The sequence below is a fragment of the Nipponia nippon genome, unplaced genomic scaffold, assembly GCF_047370975.1.
Source record: "Nipponia nippon isolate SJK-2023a ecotype South Korea unplaced genomic scaffold, ASM4737097v1 scaffold_8, whole genome shotgun sequence".
Lineage (NCBI taxonomy): Eukaryota > Metazoa > Chordata > Aves > Pelecaniformes > Threskiornithidae > Nipponia > Nipponia nippon.
In genome coordinates, this window is record NW_028262402.1 from 23,558,967 (window position 1) to 23,583,057 (window position 24,091).

At 44.9% G+C, this 24,091-nt stretch overlaps 1 protein-coding gene across 1 annotated transcript; it reads right to left on the bottom strand.

The window, feature by feature from the left end:
* Positions 1-14,064: 14,064 nt before the first annotated feature.
* On the bottom strand, positions 14,065-16,938 carry LOC148050503 (uncharacterized). The gene is made up of 2 exons (XM_087742141.1): positions 15,368-16,938; positions 14,065-15,240 (listed from the first exon to the last, which is right to left on the bottom strand). Exon 2 carries the CDS (start codon positions 15,153-15,155, stop codon positions 14,142-14,144), a length of 1,014 nt encoding a protein of 337 aa, XP_087598267.1. The 5' UTR covers positions 15,156-15,240; positions 15,368-16,938; the 3' UTR covers positions 14,065-14,141.
* Positions 16,939-24,091: the final 7,153 nt, after the last annotated feature.

The window sequence follows — 24,091 nt, forward strand, 5'->3', positions numbered from 1 at the left end:
AATAATTATAATTAGCAAAAATGAATTAGTTCATGTACACAGAAATACCTGCAGGTGTAGCAGACCTGCTTCAACTAGGTCTTGTTAGTATTAAGCTTCTGTGAAAACAGTCTGTATGACCTCCAAAACTGTATGCCAATTTCATCCAAACTTGGTAATGGTGTTCCCGTGAGATCTGTGAAAATATGTGGGTTGATAGGGCAGACAGAAACAGTGTTAGTATCTCTCCAGCTGCATGACTTTATCCCACTGGATATTGGAGCTTCCATGCAGGCAAATACAATAGGAACTGGGGTTTTGTTTTTTCATGTTATGACTTGTCTGTAAATGCACCCATTGTACCTCATTTCAATGCTTCGTTACCTAGCTTTCTTCTCTTTAAGGTCAATAGGATTGAACATTGGCTAAATCAAATTTGTTTTTTTTATATGTGTGTTTTGACTGTGAGGGGGGGTTTTATAGAGATTTTTTTTTCTTCTTAGCATCTTATCCTGAAGCCTTGAGAAAACCCCAAAGTCCAGAAACAGTCCTGTCAATCCTGGTAAAGTCACTTATGAACCAACAAAAATCAGTCATGATCTGAAAATGCATGGCTTGGGCTTACCTCGCTGGTTCCAGGACCTTCACAGTGAGTAAGTACCTAATGAGCACACTCTAAAAAATCTGTCCTTTGAACTGGGAACATTCCAGGGCAAGGAACACGCCATTACATGCATGGGCAGTACCTACCTATTGCAGATGCCAGAAGAATGTGATGAATGATAGCATCTTTTTCTTCATTAATCTGAACATAGAAGGTCTTCAATGATTCAGTTTTCTCATAAAGAGGACTTTGGTTTGATGAATCATTGCTTGGCTGTTTGCAATATCAAGGAATGCAGGAGGGACTGCTTTGCATGCACATGATTGATTTAATAGATCAGATCTACACTCCAACTGTAAAAGTCACATCAGCGCTGTTGCTGATCATCCACAAACATCTGCTGAAAGCTTTGCTTAACAGATTGTGCTATAGGGACATCGTGATTTCTTTTCTAAACAAGACACTGAACCATCGACATCCTTTCCTGATGTGCTCAAATGTGCTGGTCCAGACTGTAGATTAATTGCCCACAATGTTTCAGTCCAAGACTTAAAAAAAAAAAATCTTCAATTTTATAACAGTTTCAACAGCTGAGTTACATACATATAAAACAAAACGTGGTATAGACACATTAAAAACAGACTATGCCTTTTTTAATGAGGCTTTTTGGGGGGGTAAGTTACAAATAGATAACAAATGTCTACGTTATGGGAGATGGATTTGGGGAAACAAACACTTTTTCTTATAAGAATCTTAGTCATAGATGAAGAATCCATTTTCCTGAGCATATAACTTTGTATTTAAGAGTTTGCATCAATCCAACTGGATTGTATACTAAATAAGAGGGGCTTCTTAATTAGGAAAGACGACACAGTTCTTACAAGCAAGTCCATTTTGCAGTTTTCTGATTTGTGTGTTTGTGTGTGTGTGCAAAACAACCTGTTAGCCACTCTGCTTGTAAACTTTGTTTGATATTAGGGACTGTCTATACTATTCTATATCACATTGCAAGTTCTGTTCTCATTGTTGTGCCTGCTTGTCTCCTCTGTGACCTTTTGTCTCCAGATTCAGCTGAAGTCCCCTGGGAGGTGACAGAAAGAAAAAAATCGTTAACTTGGCTAGATATAACAGTGGAGGGTCATTAAATCCTGGTGATCAGCTATTCAATTACAGCCCATTTAATCATACAGCAGCAAAATAATTGGCAACGGCTCAAGGCAAACTAATTGTTCCAATCTGAAACTCGGCAGGGTGACAAGTGAGCTGCGGATGAGGCGGTGATGGATTTTGAACATCTGACAGGTCTGATCTGGGAGGCTCCTGACAAGGAGACTACTGACAATCTGGGAAGGGTTCTCTCTTCAGTCATATCAAAAAATGAGGAAAGACTAGGGGGAACAAAACAGCTGCTGGAAGGAGAGGAAAAGAGCACTTTCAGGAGGAACAGGGGAGAGGAAGAAGGGTGGACTCTTTAAAAGCCTCTAATCTAAAACTTAAGGTTGCTTTGCAACAAGGGCACAGAGGCAGGCCAATGTGCACCCTTTTTTTATTGGTGTTTTTTCCCCCTCTGTATTTCTTGCATCAGCCAAAAAGTAATTAGGCTTGCTGGAACTCACGTGTGTCCTGGGAGAACATGTGGTGAGCTCAGAGAGCTCCTGGGCTTGCAGCTGCGGGAAGGAATTAGCTGGAGCACACCGGGTATCAGCACCAGTCCTGGAGGCTGGCCTGTGAAACTCTTGCCACAAAGGTTGTAGCATGTCCAAGAGACAGAGGCAGAGCCTGAAATCGCACCAGTATTGACTCATCCCATGGGGACTCAAAACACAACAACCGGTGAGTATCTGCAGGTTGGTGACAGCACAGCCTTTTCCTATAAGGAAGGCAGGCACACCAGTGCTGTCAGGTGAGACCCTCATTGGCTCCAATGTGCCTTAGAGAAGCACACGTTATTCACTACTGGAAAAACATAGAGGTTAGCTGGATATTGTTCTTGTTCAGGCTGGAAATTCAGATGTTCCTCACAAAGACCTCAAAAGTCAGGAGACATGCCAAAATGTTTGAGGGAGAGTTTTGAGGACTGAATTTCCTGGAACAGAGGTACAAATGCTTGCTTCGCTCTTTCCATGTGGTAGCACAAAAGCTTTCCAAAACGCAGAGATGGATGTACCCAAACAACAGAGTGATAAAGTAGAAATTATTCAAGTGAGAGCTATGAAGAAGTTATCACATCTTGTTCTATAAGGCATAACCCGGTGAGTAGCTGCAAATACCAGAAATTAAAACAAATTTTTACTATTAAGAAAAGATGTTTTTTGACTGACCCCGAAACAGAAGGCAATAGCCATTGCCAGAAGCCAAATGTTGGACATTATGAGTAAATCATTCAGAATAAAAATTTCAGTGTTTTGGGGGACAAACTCTCTCTCTTTACAGCATCTACTGTGATTTTTAGTGGAGGGGCAGAGGACTGGGAGGGATGCAATAAAAGTGAAATAAAGTGTAAGCCGAAGGCATGAGTTATGTATGCGTGTTTATTAACGTGGTCGCTAGAGATTGAGGACAGTTTTGTAATCAGATCACTTGTTTCTCATTCACTCTAATCCTGCTCCAGAAACCTGAGAGGATCATAAAAATGACAGAAAGGTCCAGGTTGGAAGGGAACTCCAACCTTCTGTGGAAAGCAGCGCCTGAGATTAGGCTATCCAGACTGTATTGAACTGTCTTGAATACTTTCATCAAGGCGAAGTCCACCACTTTTCTGCTCCCATGTCTAATTGTTCTTATGGTGAATTTTTTTTTCGTATATCCAGACAGAATTTCCCCTGAAATTGGGGAAGGTGTCTATAAGTATATAATTTGTGGAGATGGTCCCTAATTCAACTTTCCTCCAGTATTGGTAGTTGGATGTTTGTATGTCATTGCTTCTCAGTGTAGAGACTTGGGAGGCTGATCTCACCCATGATGACTGAGGCAAAGAAGGCACTGAGTACTTTGGCTTTTCTGTGGGCATTTTTAATTAACTTTCCAGCCCCATTCAGCAGCACACCTACAGCTTCCTTGTACTTCTACTTGGTAACATAGCGATAATAGCCCTTTTTGCTAGGTTTGACAGCTTTTAATGCTCTCGCTTGAGCTCTGGCTGAGTTTTTGCTTTCCTAACTACATTTCTGCATGCAGGAGTAATACTTGTATATTTCTTTGTGGGATTCTCACCTCTTCCATCTCTCTCATATTTCTCTTCTGTATTTGAGCTCCCTCAGTCACTTTTTAACCAGGCTGTTTTCTTATTATGACTGTTCCTTTTTCTGATGAAGGGTGTAGACTGCTTTTATGCTTTGAGAAGGCTGTCTCTGAAAATCTCGTGGTACTCCTGAGCTCCTTTTGCCCTCCAAGGCAGTCTCCCATGGGATCTCTCCTAACACTTCCATGAGGAAGCTAACATCTGCCCTTCTTGGATTCAGGGTCTTTATTCTGCTACTTGTCTTCCTCAACCCCTTAGGACCTTACACTTCACAATCTTACAGTCACTGTAGGCAAAGCTGCCAAAAAGCCTTCATTACTGGTAAAGAGTAGGTCCAGAAGGGCACCATTCCTGCCTAATTGTATGCAGCAATTGCCTTAGGACACACCATGACCTCAGGACAGAAATGTAGATTGCTTGTGTACCACGGTGTTGCTTTCCCAGCAAATATCAGGGTAGCTAAGGATGGATAGCTGCTTGCATGTGTCACTTGAGTGAACTGCTGATAATCAGATGAAGCCTCTTCCAACAAAGGGATGTTTTTCTTGCAAAAGGGATGGGAACAGAGCCTGTCCTGGATGTCTGTGCAGGGTTTGCTGTGAGTCTATATGCTATTTCTCTAGTAAGCTGAGGTAGAGAGACAAAGAATTAGTCAGGTGTTTTTGAGAGCCGATCATTAATACAGAAGATAGACCTAATCCAAATTTTATGGCTGCAGGTGAACACCTGAGACTTCAAAATGTGCAGGAGAAAAAGATCCTTTTCACTGACAATTAGGGTAGGAATAGGAGGACACCGAACTAAAGCTACCAGCTGAAGGAACAGACAAGGCCTTTTAATTGTCATTTACTTTGTACAGCTGACATTGAAAGAGACAATGAAAGCTGACTGAACCTTGCCTTCTAAGCTTAGTCATAGTCAGGCTGCACTGCCTCCATGACAAAGAAAGAAGCTGGGGACATAAGTACAATTTGGCTGCAAGCAGGCCTCACCTCTGTTTGACCCTCCCTACCATTTCAGTGACTTTGATGATGGCAAAGAAAGAGCCCGCAGCTAAAATGTGCTCGCAAACTCAACTTGTTCTCCTGAAGCAGAATTGGCAATCTGGGTATTATCACCCTCCATTTTGTAAAAATGTGAGCTTTAGGAGATCCATCTGAGCAGGAATTCTGCTGAACAATCGAAAGCCCATTGTTATTTGTACTGCAGCAGCAACTAAGGGCTCAGATGGAGCTCTCTGCCCATTCTCAGATGGTAAAATCCATGTCCCAGGGAGCCCGCCATTCAGAGCGAGCAAGCAGACCGTGCGAGCGGTGTTGGAGGGGAGCTGCCCTGCCACAGGGGCTCACACACTTGGAGCTCTGAGAAGGTTTCAGACAGACCAGTGGCCCTGGTCTGGGCCACTCGCAGTGACTGCAAGCAGTGAGACCTTGTCCAGCAGCCTGAACCAAAACATGATTCTGATGCATGTCCCCACTTGTCATTCCTTCTTTTTCAGAACTGCGTGTTGTTCTGAGAATAAACTTTGGCTTCCAGTAGCAAACTACTGAATCAGTCACATGATCACTTACACTGATAATTTTCAGTACTTACTAAATATTTAACAAGCAGCATTTCGCATTATGCTTTCTACAGCTGTTAGTTTTACTTACCTCAGTGGTGGAGTATCAATGAAATGAATACATCTGTTAAATCAGTAATTAAAAAATTTAAAATATTTTAGAAGCATCTTTTAAGAATGAGTATTATTAATCTTCTTGGGAAAGTTATGCAAGTATGCAACCATCTAGATATATATTAAAGGAATATTAACAACACCTGACATATTATTGATTTACTAAGAATGTGATAAATTCTGTCATACTACATATCTGAAAAAAACCTGTTGTTAACTAGCATGGATAATCTCAGTGAAACAGAATTACGCATAGAGAATTAGAAAAAGTATAAAGAGTAGAGTTAAGAATAAACAGAATTAGAATTAATATTAGATGTAACTCTTAATGGTGTGGAAAACAATCGCAGAGGAAGACACTTGAATTGAAGAATGTGCTATATAACCTCTGCCCAAAACCTAAGCAATACTTCAAGAAATGCTTAAAGAGATACATTGATTAGAATGCATGCCACTGAGGGATATAAAAAGTTGTTGATTCGGACGTTGATGTTTTATCAACATCAGTAAATGAATTTATAATGGATAAACAGAGAACAGGCAAAAATGACTTATCCAATGTTTGGGTACAGCTTGAGCAACCTATGATTAAGAAAGTCAGGTAAAATCCCATTGCCAGAAAAGGTAGCTTGCTATCTTATTTATGGAGAAAATGGACTTCACTTCTTAAATTTCTGTTGTCTACTTAATTGTTCATTGTTACTATCAGGACAACACAAAAAGATATTTGAGTACCACAGACAGACTTGTTTAAATAGCATAGATGATTCAACGTTAAGGTTAACTCCAATCAAAGCTGAAGATATTTTACCTTTGAGTCTTCAGATTTGAAATTGAGGGGTGAGCTATAATTGCATATCCATGACTTCATCTGTACATGAGGATAAATACCTTAATACTTTTTTGCTAAAGGACTATTTGAATTGCATATTCTGGGGTTCAGAGAAAAATCTTCTACCAAACAAGACTTCCAATGAACTGAAAGAATTATTTTGACCCCCCTCATATTTAATTTAGTATTCCTATGGTTGGCAGCGTTAAAATGATTTTGTTAAAAAGAAGAACAACGGGAAAAACCCACTCATTTATCACTCATTTTATTATTATTATTATCTTGTTGTCTTCGCACCCATTAGAAGTGTTTGCTAGGAAAGAAACTGGCACAAGAGACTTTCTATGAAGATTAGCGTGTGTGGGATTAGACACAGATAGTCAGCTGTCTTTTGCCATCCTGGAAATGAAAGAGTAAAGGGATTATATCTTACTTCTTGTAAGAATTGAAGTGATAATTACAAATTCCTTTCTCCTAACAAAGTATAGAAATTGGGGTCAACTAAATAAACTTATGACTGTGCAACTGAATTTATTAGACCTTATATAGTCATAATAGTCTTCTGTATTAGCTTTTTTATTAATGCATATAAGCAATAGTTTTGAACTGAGTATTCTTAAGTTATTGAATGCTATACATAAACTGGGCCACCACTGTGAAATCGAACATCAGGAAGCAATATGATTTAGAAGTAATATTATTTCAACACATTTGATTAATGTTTGCTACGTTACCTATGCAATATTCACAATAGCCAGAACACTGCATATATTTGGAATACAGACATTAATGAACTTGAGAAATCAGACTCAAACTGAGAAATAAAACATTACCTCACTTGAAAGCAGTATAAGATAAATTCTTCTTAAATTTACTATAAGTAGACTGAAGAAGAAAATTAAAATTTCCAGACTGTTAGGCTTCAGGAAATCACCAACTTTTACAAATATATACATAAACTACCATAAGTTTTCTAAGTTAATAGTAAACTAAATTGAAGTCTCCTAAAATAATCCGGTTGGCATCATTATCTTTTAAATCGAAAATGTCAAAGAATCTTTGCAGGACCCGACAGTACGATGAAGGATGAACTTTTCTAGAGCTTCGATGCCATCTGCTGGATGGGTAAAAAGAATGCAATGAGCCTGACACATCTCAGTGTTACTTCTGTCACATGGATGTCTGAGGATGGGCTGTCCCCAGAACCGCTGGTACCTAACAAGATAACTTCAGAATTAGGAAACAAATCCTTTTTGGGACTGGGCAGCTCTCCAGCGAACGGAAGAAAGATGAATAAAAGAAGATGTAAAACAGTAAACTGACATCTCGATTCCATGCAAAGAGGGAACAATCATTTCAGGAAAGAGAAAAGTGGACACCAACTTCACATCTTTTGAAAAAGTTTCTCCACAAAGGCTCCTTTCAAGAGAGTAACCTCTCACTTTGGGCCCTAAACGTAGCATGTACATCTAGCTTTATGCAAGAGGACTTACTCTTCAAAGATGAGAGACAGAAGAAGAAACTACAACAAAACTACAAGGGCAGATGGTTTAAGATTTACATCTTGGTTGTAAACCACAGAAGACTGACAACTCAAACTCCAGGGATAAAAGGTTCCTGAAGGACTTTATGTCCTTTGAAGACCCACAAGAGTGAGATTTTTAGTCTAATTAACTGGACTCCAGATTTCTGCTCCGCAACTTTGGACTTTCACATGGACAAGCTTTAAATACTGTAACATATGCAAAACAGTAAGCCTTCTGGGATACTCCCACTTCAGAGAGCAAATAGCAATGTCACCTGGGAGAGAAAAATGAGACGGTGTAATAAGTGAGCAGTAAGATTTGGGAATCTTTTCCCTGAAGCACCAATCAGATACCTGAGGAATTTATGTTAAGGTACAACCTAACTATTTTTCCAAACCAAACACAGTCAATATTTGCATATTAAGATTGATAAAATCATCACTTATGATATTAAAATTACATTCTTACTGCAGGGGTGATCAACATTGACTTTTATCATTGTGTTCTGTGGGGAATGCAGACACGAATCTTCTAGCTAAGCCAGTTCATCTCCATTTCAGTCCTGGTTGTGGAGCTTTCTGGATCTTTTGGATGGTCCTTTGCTCTCTCCTTTTTCAACAGATGGAAATAAAGACTGTCTTCTGCATTGCTGGAAATCTCTGATGACAGCACAGCATTGCCTGAGCCATGGCAACCAACTGCAGCTATCATAGAATCATAGAATCATTAAGGTTGGAAAAGACCCTTAAGATCATCGAGTCCAACCGTTAACCTAGCACTGCCAAGTCCACCACTAAACCATGTCCTCAAGCACCACATCTACCTGACTTTTAAATACCTCCAGGGATGGAGACTGTCCTGGTTTCAGCTGGGATAGAGTTAGTTTTCTTCTTAGTAGCTGGTAGAGTGCTGTGTTTTGGATTTAAGATGAGAATAATGTTGATAACACACTGATGTTTTGGTTCTTGCTGAGCAGAGTTTACATTAGTCAAGGACTTTTCAGCTTCTTGTGCTCTGCCAGGTGCATAAGAAGCTGAGAGGGACAATAGCTAGGACAGCTGACCCAGACTGGCCAAAGGGTTATTCCATACCATATGACATCACACTCAGTATATAAGCTGGGGGAAGAAGAAGGAAGGGGGGGGGGGACATTTGGAGTGATGGTGTTTGTCTTCCCAAGTAACCGTTACGTGTGATGGAGCCCTGCTTTCCTGAGGATGGCTGAACACCTGCCTGCCGATGGGAAGTAGTGAATGAATTCCTTGCTTTGTTTTGCTTGTGCGCGCGGCTTTTGCTTTACCCATTAAATTGTCTTTATCTCAACCCATGAGTTTTCTCACTTTTACTCTTCCGATTCTCTCCCCCATCCCACCGGGGGGGGCGTGAGCGAGCGGCTGTGTGGTGCTTAGTTACTGGCTGGGGTTAAACCACGACAGAGACTCAACCACTTCCCTGGGCAGCCAGTTCCAATGCCTGACCACCCTTTCGAGGAAGAAGTTTTTCATAATATCCAACCTAAACCTCCCCTGGAGCAGCTTGAGGCTGTTTCCTCTCATCCTATCGCTTGTTACTAGGGAGAAGAGACCGACCCCCACCTCACTACAACCTCCTTTCAGGTAGTTGTAGAGAGCAATAAGGTCTCCCCTCAGCCTCCTCTTCTCCACACTAAACAACCCCAGCTCCCTCAGCCACTCCTCATAAGAGCTGTGCTCTAGACCCTTCACCAACTTCGTTGACCTTCTCTGGACACGCTCCAGCACCTCAATGTCCTTCTTGTAGTGAGGGGCCCAAAACTGAACACAGTAGTCAAGGGGCGGCCTCACCAGTGCCGAGTACAGGGGCACTGTCACCTCCCTGGTCCTGCTGGCCACACTATTCCTGATACAAGCCAGGATGCCATTGGCCTTCTTGGCCACCTGAGCACACTGCTGGCTCATGTTCAGGCGGCTGTCGACCAACACCCCCAGGTCCTTTTCCACCAGGCAGCTCTCCAGCCACTCCTCCCCAAGCCTGCAGCATTGCATGGGGTTGTTGTGACCCAAGTGCAGGACCCGGCATTGAGCCTTGTTGAACCTCATACAGCTGGCCCTGGCCCAGCGATCCAGCCCGTCCAGGTCCCTCTTTAGGGCCTTCCTACCCTCCAGCAGATCAACACATCCACCCAACTTGGTGTCATGCCTGGTTGCTGTGCTGAATAGCTGTGGCTAAAAACTGTTGGGCTTCCATACACAGCACACATACTCTGTCCTGTCTTCTCAGCAGGTATAAGCAATTTGCTGCATCTTGAGTGCACTGGGTGGCATGTATACATGCAAAAGCATGTAATTCACATGAACTGTCTGTCTCTGGTACCTCAGCTAGAAACAAGAAAGCCTTGTCTCTTATAAGAAGCAGCACACTGCTGAGGGTTATGGCCAATTTTACTTTTCTGCCTCCCAATGTGAAGTGTTATTGATCATGTACTGGTATTGCTCCACTATCATCAGCTTTGCTCCATTTACCCTTATGACCCCTCCACTGCTCGTTTTTGTAAGTGTGCACATCTATGGAAGCAGAATCCTTTCAGTCTCTCCTCTTACAGCAGCCATGCAACAGCAGTAAGCAGGAGAACAAATAATTCATAACTCCTGATAACTCCTTTCTCTCCTCAGCGCAGATTAACTTGGACAGCACAACCTCTCCATTGCATCTCACTGAAGCTTGGTTAAAGTCTGCTTGCTTTCCCTGATTTGATGTTTGCCCTTTATGCTCAACTTGAATGAGTTTATGCTCAGCTTTGCAGTTTAAAGTCCTTCTCACCTCAAACAAATTATCCCTTTCAGGCCTTTTGCATGCCTAATAATCTTATTTGTATGTGACAACTGTAGCAGAAAGTAAGTGTTACTGTAATCATCAATATTTGTAACCAGACATTCATGTGAACACTGCATAAATCCTGAAATGGAATTGCTGCTTGTTCAGTCTTCTCCTTGATCTCAGAAAACACCATTTAGCCAAGAAAGTATAAAGACAAACCCAGCAATACATGCCTAATTTGATTTTCTCCTTCACTGAACCTGTCTTCCGACAAACAATTAGTGGATGACTGTTATTTCTTGTTCTCACTGCTGGTAATTTAATTTGCTTCTTCATTTTAATTAAAAAAATATTATGAAGCTAATTTTTAAGTCATTGCACTTTGCAGATCTGTTGAGTCTTCCCCACAGAGAGGACAGAACTGCATACAGCTAAAATCAAAATCGTTAGCTGATCGGTTACTTTGGGCAGGATTAGTAGGCAGGCCTCTTTACTCACAGTCAGGCACCCTCCCCACTGCTCTGAACTACCTCTTAAACTTGCAGTAGGAAGCCTAGGAACACAGTGGTAGAAGAAAAACCAATCGGTTGGGAGTGAAGAAGGAAAAGCATGCTATTATATCTCAAGAAAATCAGCCCTCCATTTTATCCATATTTCATTTTACTGGTAGCCATGTGAAATCAGAGCCAAACTTGGTATCCTCATGCATGCTGAAATCCCTTACTACAGTGCAGACAGAGCCAGAAAAGCTGTAATGGAAAGGGGTATATGAATTAAAGGTGACATATCCCTGCTTAAGTTAGCACTAGAAAAGGCTTTACCTGAGGAGTTCGGTAGTGACCCAGTCCTAAATGTGAAATAGTCAGTTGAACAGGCAAGTACATCCATGGACTTGATGGACTCTGCAGAGCTCAGTTTGGTAACAGTACCCTTGGACATGGTATTTTGCAGGCACCCGGTATTTGCAGCGGCTACCGTGAGCACAGGAATCCTGATGATAAGCGGGATATCAGAAATGTGCAACATGCTAACTGAAAATTTGATGCTGAAGTGTGCAATGCAATCTGTTACACTGGATTGTCATTCATGGGTTTGGGAGGGAGGGAGGGTCCCTTCGAGCTAAGAGAGTTTGCTGTTATCTAGAAGCTGAATTTTTTTCTCCCCAAGGCTGGCAGGTGGAGGCAACAATCTGTTCATCTGTTTTACATTTCAGCCTTTCACAACTCTGTAATTATTCCTTCTGCCCTAGTTGAATTGCTTGCTGAACCTTGAAATTTGGCTGGTAAGTAATGCTCAACTGGAATGTGTACTACAGCCAGCTAAGAATCTGTACAGATCTTTTATAAAACATAGGACCCAGCACGCTTCTCAGTCACCTAATGAAGCAAGGCACGTTCCCAGTGAGTCTGCTGCCCCATTAGCACTCAAACACTTGCTGTGGCAGTTCGCATGCAAGTATCTGTGAATGCCTTGCTAAAAAATGACAATGACAATGTACAAGGGAAGGCAGAAGTACAGAGCAGGAATGCGTGTGTGCCTCTGTGTGTGTATCCACCTGTGTGTCAGGGAGTGTCTAGACACAACAGTATCATTCAGCCCAAGTCCTCTGAAGCAATCCAAAACCTGTGCTTGCTAGCACAGTCTAGCCTGTACCACCTTCCGTCATAGTCATATAAAAACAGCCTTGAGTGCCAAGTGCCATCAAAAAATATTGGATGTCCTGCTGATGCCCTTTGCACAGCAGAAACAGTATCCATTTGACTTGATGTCATCTTAGAAATAATTAGTGGCAGTGGCAAAAATGGGGATTAGTACCGTTGGTATAGCAGGTAAGAAGCTGATTATAGGAAGAAGCAGCTCAGAGGGATCTGTAATGACAGCAGGGGACCATTAGCTTGGAAGTAGGTTATTTGAGAAATTCTTCAGGGGCTGCTCTCCGGACTCACCTTACTGGAAATTTCCTTTAATGACCGTGTTGCAAAAAGTGGAAACACGATGCAGAAACTTAGTTATTAGCTCAAAGTTTACAGGCACTGACCATGTGGAAAAAGATATGATGCTGAGAACTGGAAGAAGGTATATAAATGTAAGCAGTATAGACTCCAAAGTCATCCCTTCAGCAACAATAGCAAGAATTTCTGCTCTAAGGTGGAGATCAGTGCTTGAAAACTGCCAAGACAGCCAGGCAAGTGTGCGTAACTGGTCCTAATGTATCTACATGTCACCAAGAAGACAGTGCTGTGAGGAGGGCAACTGCTTTCGCAGGTCAGGTGCAAAGCAAGATCCGTAAGCACAAATCGTACTAGTGAGATGTTGTGTAGGGTCCAGTTCAAGTCCAAGAAAGATTAAATCAATTTGGAACAGGTGCAGGTAATCATAGGAAAGAAGGCAAAACTACAGAAGATTGGCATATTTAGTCTCACGAAATGAAAGCCAAGAGGAGTACAATTACTGTACATGATTACAGTATGAATGCTGAAATGCTAAATGGCCATGCTGGCCCAAGACCAAATAGGTTTAAACTGAGTGCAAATACATCTATGCTGGAGACGGGAAGACATTCCGTTTCAGAAGAGGGAGTTTCTAACCCATCATACTTTATTGCTAGAGTCATAAGGACAAAAAACCCTGAAGCGAACAACAACAACAAAAAAACCCAACCTTAATTTGTTTTAAGATGTTTCTAGGAAATAAGGAGTCATATTTGATCTGCTGGCCCTGTCTCATATTCCTGGTTTCTACGTTTGAGCTAGAGCACAATGTGTGGACACAGAACTACAGTGTTCCTGGCGTGGCTGAGTTTCTTGTCACTGGCACTGGTTGGAAAGGAAAGTATATGCCTGCTTGCCAAATGGGTTGAGTGATACAGTAACAGCAAATGCAGGCAAAGCAGAGGTACTCGGTGCCTTCTTCATCTCAGTTTTCACTGACACTGTTCCCAGGCGTTTTAGCCCTGAAGTAGGGATCAAGGAGCAGAAGAATTCAAGAATCAGGTGACATTCAACTCAGGGGTCTCCTAAGAAATCTTGTCCCTTAACAGTCCATCAACCCTGATGCGATTTGTCTGAGGGTGTTGAGTGAGCTGGCTGATGCCATTATGAGGCTGCTCTCTGCCATCTTTGAAAGGTTGTGGAGCTTGGGGGAGGCACCAAAGACTAGAAAGCGCCAAATGTTGCACCCCATCTTTAAAAAGGGATGATCTGAGTAACTCCAGGACAGTCATCCTTGTTTCTGCCCCTGGGGAAAGGATGGACCAAGTCCTCTTGGTAGCCATTTCTGGCCACATGAGAAACCAACACGGATGGGGATAGCAACGGCAACTGCATTGTTAGAAATACGAAGACTATTTCTGTAGTTTTCTTAGATTTATTGTATTATTTGATCATTAGAGCTAGACTAATAATGACAGTTTCCCGGTCCCCTTGGGGGATGGTGGGTGCCCCAGCTGCTGGCCTGGCCCTGGTTTTGCCAGCTCCTGGGGCACCCTCCTACTGTCCCCAATGCAATGGCCTCTTGCTCAGAGGTGAAGTGGCCTCAGGGCTGCCGGCCCTCCTCTTTGGGGCTCGCCGGGGCCCTCCGGGAGAGCGTTCGCTGCCCTGGCTGGGAGCAGAGGGCCCGGGCACAGCCTCCTCTGGGTCCTGCTGCAGCTCTTCTTGCTCCCCGCGGGTGGGAATGGGGGCAGAGCAGGGGCTGCCGGGACCCCCACGTAGGGCAGCCGATGAGGTGCTGGGGAGATCTTCTGCCTCAGATCTCTCAGGGCTGCTGGAGGGGGCTGGACTGGGGGCAGGAGACCCCCTTGGGGAGGCAGTGGGGCCGGGGGCAGCTGCGGGGCTACCCTCCCGCTCCTCGGCACCACGGCCGTCCTCCAGGCCCATCCGACGTCGGGCCTCCCCGCTGCACTGGCGCACGATGTTATCAATCAGCTGGCGCACAAAGCTCCTGGTGTGCCCACCCAGGGCAGGCCACAGCATCCGGAAGAGGATTTCCTCATCCAGGCCAAAGAGCTGCAGGACGGAGAGGACGAGCCTCTGCGCTGAGGATGTTTCCCAGCGGCCACCTGCGAAGATCAGCCGCAGCTCCTGTCGCAGCCAGAGCTTCACGGGCCGGAGTAGAGCTGGGTCCTCTCGCAAGAGCAATGCCCAGATGTGGGGTTGCAGGCTGCCCACAGGAGCCCCGGGCACCAGCCCCGCAGCTGATGGCTGGGATGCTGCAGGGCGATGGAGATCGTGGGCGCCTGGGTGTCCAGGAGCTCCTCCTGTCAGGTCGACGACCGCTGGTGGTGCTGCAGGTGGTGGGATGACATGCTCCTCAAAATCGTTGTCCCCGCGCACCGAGTGCATGATGGATTGCACTCTTCTCTTGCAGAGCGGGCACTCGGGCTTGCTCTCAGCCCACCGCAAGATACATGGGTAGCAGAATTGGTGGAGGCATGGCAGGATGTAGCTGGCCTCCTCCCAGCTGTCCAGGCATATGGGACAGCGGTTCTCCAGCTCCGTGGCCATGCTCTCCACGTGCTGCGGTGGGCTGGGGAGAGCTGGCGATGTCGAGCCGCTGCCTCTCACCGGCGCTGCAGCAGCCGGTGTCACGCTAGAAAGGGAGGAGAGGCCATGGTCATCGGCTGAAGCAGGGAGGGCTGCAAGAAATGCCCAGCTCCCTCAAGAAGGAAACCCTCCCACCTCCCCACCCCGCGCTGGCCTTTCCCCGCACAGCTCACCTCTGCTGCTGCGAGCGCGCCTCCTGGCTGTCCCGGCTGCCCGAGCCTGGCAGGGCCGGGGAGAATCCTTTGACGGCTCTGGGGTCGGGCACCAAGAGCTGCAGTGAACCGCTGCCTGAGCACGACACCAGCACCAGCACCAGCCTTGCACGACACTCCAAACCTTGCGAACTCGCTCAGCTGGAGCGTGGGCACAAGCCGGCTCGGTGAGACTCCGCGCCCGAATATAAGCACTGAGGGACGCCTGGTCACAATCCGTTGCTCGGGGACGTCATAGTCCGTCGCTAGCTGACATCACAGTCCATCGCTCGGTGACCTCAGAACCCATTGCTTAGGGACATCACGACAGGCCCTCTTCGCCCACGGTGCTCGCCCCGGCAGCGCTGCGGCCCTGGCACAGGCGTCTGGGGTTACCCCAACGCTACTGCCCTCTCCATGCCCCTGTCTCTGGTCTTGTGCTCGCCATCGGTGTTTCACGGCAGTCAGCGAGGCCTCAGCCGTGTCTTCCCAGGGCCCTGTCAGCTCGCCCTGGCCGTGGCAGATGTCTCCAGGCACACGTGGCAAGAGGGTTCGTTTGATAACACCTTGTGTCTCCCTGGGAGGCTGTGGGACAAAGTCCCACAGGCTCTCCCCACACGCCAGCGCTGCTGGCCAGCTCTGGGCTCCCCTGCTTCCTCCCACACGGGGTCACAGGCAGCACTCAGCTCGTTCCCCTGTTTTCTCTCCTGTTCAGGGTGGGGGGAGGCTGGCAGGGGTGATCCCCTCTGCTCAGCACCCATCAGGCCTCATCTGGGCACTACGTCCTGTTTGGGGTCCCAGACAGGACACGATACACTGGCAAACCAAAAAACAAATAACACAAACAAACTGACAAAGAGGGGCTTGGGGAGGGCACTGGGACTGTGGGACTGAAGTACTCGCCCTGAGAGGAGGGGCTGTGGGGCTGAGGCTGGTTCAGCATGGAGCAGAGAAGGGTTTGGGGCTCCTCACAGCACACCCTGGTGCCGATGGGGATGAGATTAAGGGGATGGGAACAGGCTCTTCCCAATGTTGCCTGGCAGGAGGGCAACAGACAGTGACATCAGCCGAAATTAGAGAGGTTCAGCATGGTTAGAAGAGGAAAAAAAGAGAATAATTAAGCACTGTAGCAGGAGGCAGAGAGGCTGTGAGATGTCTCTCCTTGGAGGTTTTCAAAGTCCAGCTGGACAAAGCTCTGAGCACCAGGGTCTGAATTCATTCTTGACTTCATTCCAAGTAGAAGTTTGGACTAGAAGCTACAAAAGTCCCTGCAAATTACAATACTTCTGTGGTCTCTGTGACCTAGGAGTTACTATTGTTTTACATACAGCTTTACGTGGACAGAGTAGCTACACATACAAGTGAATTCCTGATGAATCCAGAGGGCTCACAGTCTCCAGCTGTCAGGTTATGCATATCCTAGGAAAGCAATGTACTGCAGCAGCTACATTACTCCACAGCAGATGGCCTGTACAAGTGATGAACACTGTGACAAAAGCCTCAGAGCATAGCATATTGTTCTCTTTTATCTGGCAATCAGGATAAAAAGCAAAGTGTTGGAAAATGCGTGCTCAAAATCAAGTAATGCATAAATCCATAGTCATGTCTCTATAGAAAGATCTATTTTGGTGTCTTAAGTCCCCACACCATGCTGGAAAAGATTAGTCTGTGTGTGGGGCAGTACAATTGAAGCCGAATTTGTTTAAATGAATTTTAACTGCATTTTGATTAAATTAAAATACTTTCAGATAACCACAATGGTGACTGTAATATGATTAATGACTCATACAAAAATAAACTGATCTAATTTATTCATAGTAGGCCCAGTTAGACCTGTAGGATTTGATTCATTATTTTTCAGATAAATATTATTCTTGGAATCAATGTTCCAGATTAATTGCTGCCAATTTCTGATGTCATTTCCCTAGGAGCTTTTCATAGTACACTCAGCAATCCATTCTGCAACTGCTCAGTCCAGCCCTGAAGTTGGGAAGACCCTTACTGTGACACTGTCAAATCGCAGAAATAGCAATGGGCTTCCCTGGCTGACCGCATTATTTGCCATTCTAACATCTCATGCAATAATTGGCCTTGCTTTGGTAATATTCAGGTGTCTGGCCTTTCCATAGCAGCGCTGCAGAACTACAGAAGGCCAATATGCAGCTTCTGGCTTCCATTTGTTCTTGTTATTACAGGACAGGCAGGGACAAAGACAGGACAGAAGCTCTAACAAAGCCTAAATATTAAAATAGCTGGCAAAGACTCTGCACTCTGAAACACTGTAAAATCCCCCTACAGCAACAACAGCCCTTCCTGATAACAGACCCAGCCATCAGATAACTGTCCTCAGAGATACACGTTGGCAATTGTCAAACCCAAATCATTTTTATTCTCTTCCCTTTCAACTGTCTAGCACTCCAAAGAAAGCAGTGATTAAATAATGGAACTTTTCATGGCTAAAAAGATTTGCACGTCATTTCCAAATAAACTCTCTTGAAGCATACAGAATTCAATACCTTCCCCTCCTCACTGACAAGTAGTCTTTGTGCACACACAGTTTTGCAGAGTTTAATTCCGATGCCCAGTCAATAGCCTCTTCCCGGCATTGACGCTGATGGGCTAAGCTTCCAGAGTCACTAGCCATGACTGCTACAAGCTGGGAAGATGACCTCTACTTTAAAATGCTTTGGGCAACATGCAGTATGCAGCCTGGTATTCAACAGTAAGCTCCCATATGGCCTTTCTTGGCAAACCTCATATCCTGGGCTAGCAAAATGACACAGATATGACTGCAAGGGAGACTATAAACAAACAAACAAAAATATATATGAAGGGGTTAGATTCTAACTGTAGGCACAGCGCTGTCATGAGGCTGGACTGTCAGAAGCAATGCTCTAGGAATAGCTCATAGAGGCAGCATGCCTTGCAGCCACTCCCTGAATTGCGATTCCTCTCCCCACCCTTTGTCCCTTGCTTCCTTAATAAATGGGGTAAAATGAATTAAGAGTGATTTCAAATTTGGAAGGTCATGTACTTACTATAGTTACTGCACCTAAATCTCTGCATGGAGCGGGGGTGGGGGGTGGGGGGGTGGGATTCAGAGGTTTTGCTACTGGATGAGAAAATTTATGATATGTTTCAGGAAAATTTGCGGATTAAAATCAGCCGAGAAACCTTTTGTGGGTTTCCCCGTGCCTGATACTGATTTTACAGATGGGAAATATCATCGAGATATTCCTAATACAATTAGTACACCCACATAATTAGTGTAATAAATACATAAACCTGTCAAGATTATAGTCTAATGCACTTGCCACATTGTTATTTTACAGTGAATTCCCAGTATTCTTGGCAGCTGTTTGAGTGCCAATCAAGCTAAAAGGTTAATAACAAAAAAGGAATCGCTCTCAAATAAGACTCCAAGTGTGAATCCCTGCTTAAAAGAACTTTCAGTCCCCTTTTATCACTAAAGTCTGGGTTTCATTTTGATCTCATACTAACTTTATGTCAGTGTGTATGAACTACAGGTGCTTCTGTGCAGATTCCAGTCCTAACATCCACGGTGTCCAAGTGCTGATGGAAACTCTAATGGGAATTTCCATGCTTCTGGGTGTGGTGCTGAAAATGCACACAATGATTTCCCTCATCCAAGGGAGTACCACTGCTTTGGAGTGGGATTTCTGCAAGTCTGAAGGCTCCAGTCCCTTTTGAAGACTTTTTTCAGACCTTGAGGCATGCAGACGTGAAAGGTCAATGATAAAGCCAACAAAAAGTAACATCCAGGCTCTCTTCTGCCTGCAGCTGGTAGTGGCTGAAGTGGTTACAACTACCTTGCAGCAAGTTACCACTGCTCCCATGGTCACTGCCTAATACCTCACGGTCTAGTAAGCTGATTAACCTGAGCAGCTGCTCTTTGCTATCATGAAAAACACAGTGTGAAGCTGCTTCAGTGTTGCCTTGCAGAATAAATGAGAATGACCATGGAAGGTTGGTAGCAGTTTCATACCTCAAGTAAACCTCCAAATTATTCCTGTAGTGAAAGAAATAATGCTGCCAACAGGAGACAGATAAAGCTCCTGAGTGCATGCAGAATTAGATTAAGGATGAATTAATTTGTATCAATTACTGCAAACTGGAATCTAAGTACCGGTTCACCTACTCCAGGGACGTGCTTACAGCTGGTTCAGCCTTCCCAAAAGGTGCACTGGCGTCCTCTGCTAATACGTGTTGCAGAGAAAGCTCATGGGAGCTCTGCATAAAGGTGTGTGGAACGGAAACCAGTCAACTCAAGGGAAAATCTCACCCTAATGGAAAAATAAACACTACATCCTAGGACACCCCACACTAGTTCATGCCCGTTTAATGTCAACAGCCAGTGAAAAATGCCTGCTTTCAAAACATTTTTCTGGGATAGGTCACTCGTTGTGGAAGGTGTAAATGCTGCCTTTCATTAAGGGTACGGTGGGAGCTCTTCATGTTACCACCTGCCAATCACTCTGCTACTTTCCCTCACCTCTCCATTACCAGTGCGTGCTCCGTTTGATCCAAAGCCCCTCCAGACTGTGCTGCCCTTCTGGTGTCCTCCTACACATCTACCCAAGTAACAGCTCTTCCTAACCACCGTCACAAGCTCAAAATCTTGCCTCTTCCTCCCATATCTCTGCTGCTGCTCATCTGGTGGTATCCAGCCTCACAGGCATCCACCTGGAGTACTGCCCCCTGCATACCTCCCCCTGGTTCAGCACGGCCAAAACAAGCTGCTTTCCCCACCTTCAGGGCCTTGTGGAGGCCATGCTACTGTTCCTATTGCTTCTCACTTGGTTTTGAAAAGTCACTTCTAAAATATCTGAAACATAACTTCTGCTATGGATGTGCTGCTTTCTTGTAAGCACCGTTTCATTCCTTCCTTCCTTTGGTCAGTTCTTCGGGGTGAGAAGTACCTTCGTATTCTGTATTTGACATCAGTCCTAATATCTGGGTAGGACTTGTAAAAACTATGGTAATGCTAATAGTGATTGGCAGCCTTAATAACATACAGATACCTAAGACAGTGAGATGACCGAGGCAACAGGGTGTAGGCTCTTACTCCAAGTTAGTGCAGAGATTGAATGCACTGACTTACCGCGAGCACTGACTGATGCAAGTATTTGCCTTGACATTTGCCAGAGAAACCACAGAGCCTTTCACCAAGAGTAACTAGACAAACTGTAGTAACATGCAACAGGGATTTTTTTCGTGGCTGAAGAGGTGAAAACACACACATATGTACACACTGATCTTGTTATGCACAGCCCTGGACAATGCTGCCGAGCCTAGGAGGCCATAACAGTCAGGGTCCTTGAAGCCAGGAGCACGCTCACAGCTTTGAACTGGTATGTCTAGTGAGAAAATTCACTCAGTGGTGACATCGTACCCTAATGTCTCTCTAAGCAGAGTCTTAGCCTTAGGCCTCTGGCTGATGGACTTCACACAGTGCGAGGCTTGAAGGTGTTACTTTTCCAGGTTGTCAGGCATGTTATCCTGCTGCTCAACATTTTTCTTGCTTAGCTGCTGCTTCTTTTTCGTCTTTATGATACGGTTTTTCTAAGGTCTCAAGGCTGTACTTCTTCCGTGACCAGTAACTGACTACTAGTGAATTTTTTATAGCCTTGGGGGTGGTTTTTTAGCACACACCCATGTTTTCAAGGCCTTTGCTATTACCATACTTGAACTGCACACTGTAACATGGAACATCATTACAAAGCTTCTTTTCACAAAGTTCGTTCTCACAAGTCAACAAGTACAATAGTCCCTGGTCCTCTGGCCTCACAAAGTTAGCATAAGGACTGTGGTCTGTTACCAACATCAGCAAAACTGCTTTTACTGGGCCACCAGCAGCTGAGAGAATCAGGTCCTTGTGCATTGGCTGTAAATAAGCAGGCTTGCATCAGACCTGGTTAGTGTCTTGGCTGTCAGACTCTCTTTCCATTAAATGTAACATCACTGAGAGAGACCTATGAGGTCACAGACTCCAGCTGCTGGCTACTGTGGGCTCCACAGCACGTATACGCACTCTGATAAACTACCAGCAAGGCCCTAAGCTTTGGATCACTCTTTTGGTCAGAAAGGGGACAGCGCTGACTCCGTGTCCCTGTCTTTGTGTGGTTCAAATGGGCGCATCTTTCCAACTTCCCGAAGCACTAGGGTTACGTAAGGAAACCTGGCTGCAGGGAAAGGTGCACCGCAGGGACAAACACTTCCCTGTTATCTTCCCTACCACGTTTTGGTTCCACTGTGTTTTCCTCCCCCTCTGCAAGGGCCAGCTGTAATTAATGGCTTTGCCTAGTAACTTGTAAGACACGAGAACATAGACCTGCATTTGGGAGACAGCAGTTACTGGGGAATCACGGACAACCGAGAAGAGCTGAGCAGGACGAAGCCGTGGTGGCATGAAGTTGGAGTAATTGTGCCAGGGAGATTAAGTTACTTGGAAACTGAAATCCAGGAGTTCTGAAAAACAAAAAGTAATTGCTGTATGCGTTTGCCACCAAAATATCTTTCTAACTTTCGTGCTTCATCTCACATCTCTTTCAAATCAATGTAAGTTTTTCTGTTTGCATAGAAGAGGTTTGTGCACTTACTTGAGTCGGCATACAAACTGTTGTAAATGAAGTCAGTAAGTGTGATACTCCAGACTGAACACAGGGTAATTACCCAAAATACTTCAGACAAAACGAGAAAAACCCAAGCACTGGCTGTCAAGGAGATGCACTATGAGACTAAAAGACAAAGAGTACTCTGGGAAAAAAACCAGCCCTCAATTCTGCAACTGATGGGAAGCATCCTGAAGAAAGACCTGGAAAGTCAAGCTCTGCCATAACCTGTTTTATGGAGCTGAACGGGCTGAGCTAGAGGAGACACCAAGAACTTGTTTATTTAATTTAGGCCCCATACAGTGAGTCATCCTAAGTTCCTGTACCACTCAGTGGGGGGGGGGGGGAATCACAGCTTTTTTTTTTTTATTTGCTTAAAGTTTAAATAAACAGTCAGGAAAAACTTCATCCTTAGCAGTTCACAGCCTTTCGAGTTGTTTCCCAGTTATGCTGAGGCTTTTACAAGCCCTCACAGCAGAGCGAAACAGCTACCACATACATGAACCCTCACCCCACGACAAACTGGGCAAAACTGTTTCATACTATAATCAGCAACCACAAAAATCAGAACCAGTAGTTTACATTTCACATATTGGGAGCAGAAAAGAGTAGGGAAACTGACACAACCCTTCAGCATGAGGTACTTTCATTTGCATGTGAAGCTCAGCACTTATATATGCTGGACTGCTGAATGAAAAGTTTAAAAAATTCCATTTTAATTTATCTGCAAAGTATGGAATTATTTCTTGTATCAGGCAATAGTGAAAGTGAGCAAGCAGCATATTTTAAATTGTAACCACCCATGCAAAAAATAGCAAGCGATATTTTATCTCACGCTTTTTTTTTTTTTTTTTTTTTTTTAATGGCTCTCCATGCAATGCAAGCAAGTTATTCTGTGCTGCCAAGAATGCTGGATTCCTACTAGCAACAGTCAGCAGTTTCTTTTTGGTTGCGAAAGCCCTAAGAGGCTTTGGCTGTCTAGCAGCTGTGTGTCACAGCCTGAGGTGGATGATGACAGAAGCAGCACCACCAGCTGTATGTGCAACGCACGCACGTACGCACTCATGCGCTCCTGCAGGGAGAGGTGTCTCCCACTTTCCCAATGCAGCCTGCTGGCCCCTCCTCCACTGCGCTGCTGGTAAGAAATTGTTATGAAGCCAAGGTTACTGTAATAATGAGTTAAAAGATGCTTTTTGTTACAAACATTACGTTGACAATGTGGCAGAGTAGAACTTCTCAAGGCATTACACAATACTAAGAAATTTTGGGTTTAATTACATTACGGCATTAAATTGGCCTAACATGAGTGTCCTCTTTTGCAGAAAGACAGCCTCAGTTCCAAAAATGCACGGGGAGATCCCACACCTAGTGATAGAAGAGGCTGGAAGGCGCTGGGGCAGGGGTCTTTTTTATCAGTACAGCTGGCTCAGCTTTAAAGGTTATTTGTAGCAGGGCTCTCTCTGCACTGCCTAAGCAGTAGCAGGGAAAACAGAGGTTAAAAACTCACCAAAAGTAAGCACAAACTATTGAAACAAGCACTGGCGGAATTGAGGCAGTACCTTGTCCCATCCACTGCACCAGTTTCTGTGATACGTGAGTAACCTTCTGGGCTCTGTGTTTGTATGCACAGGATCAAAGTGAGGTGGAAGTGATAATGCAGAAAAGATACAGACGTTAGGAAAAGCGGACCAACAACTTCTGAATGTTAGTTACAAAGCTTAGGATGACTATGGCAGAGAACTAGCCTAAACTTTTCCAGTATGCGCATTGTAAGGCTTGTCACAGTTTTGAAAAGGCATTCGGTCTTCACGAAGCTTGTGCTCGGCGCAACAGTACGTCGCTATCAACCTCTTGGAAGAAAGTCTTTCACCATGCTGAACGGGAGATTTCCTGCGGTGACAGGGAAGCTCCCTTTCCCGACGCGCCAGCTGAGGCCTCTGCTCATCAGCCAATGCTGCTCACGAACGGCGCCCGCGCTGAACGGGCCCGCCGCCTCCCAACACGGCTGGGGGAAGGAGCCCTCCTGCCCGCCGTGCGCCCGCGGGCCGGCAGAGCGGCCTGCGCCCCGCTGCGG

Coding starts and splice junctions, on each gene's coding strand:
- LOC148050503 (XM_087742141.1), bottom strand. CDS start 15,155: ATGGCCACGGAGCTGGAGAACCGCTGTCCCATATGCCTGGACAGCTGG.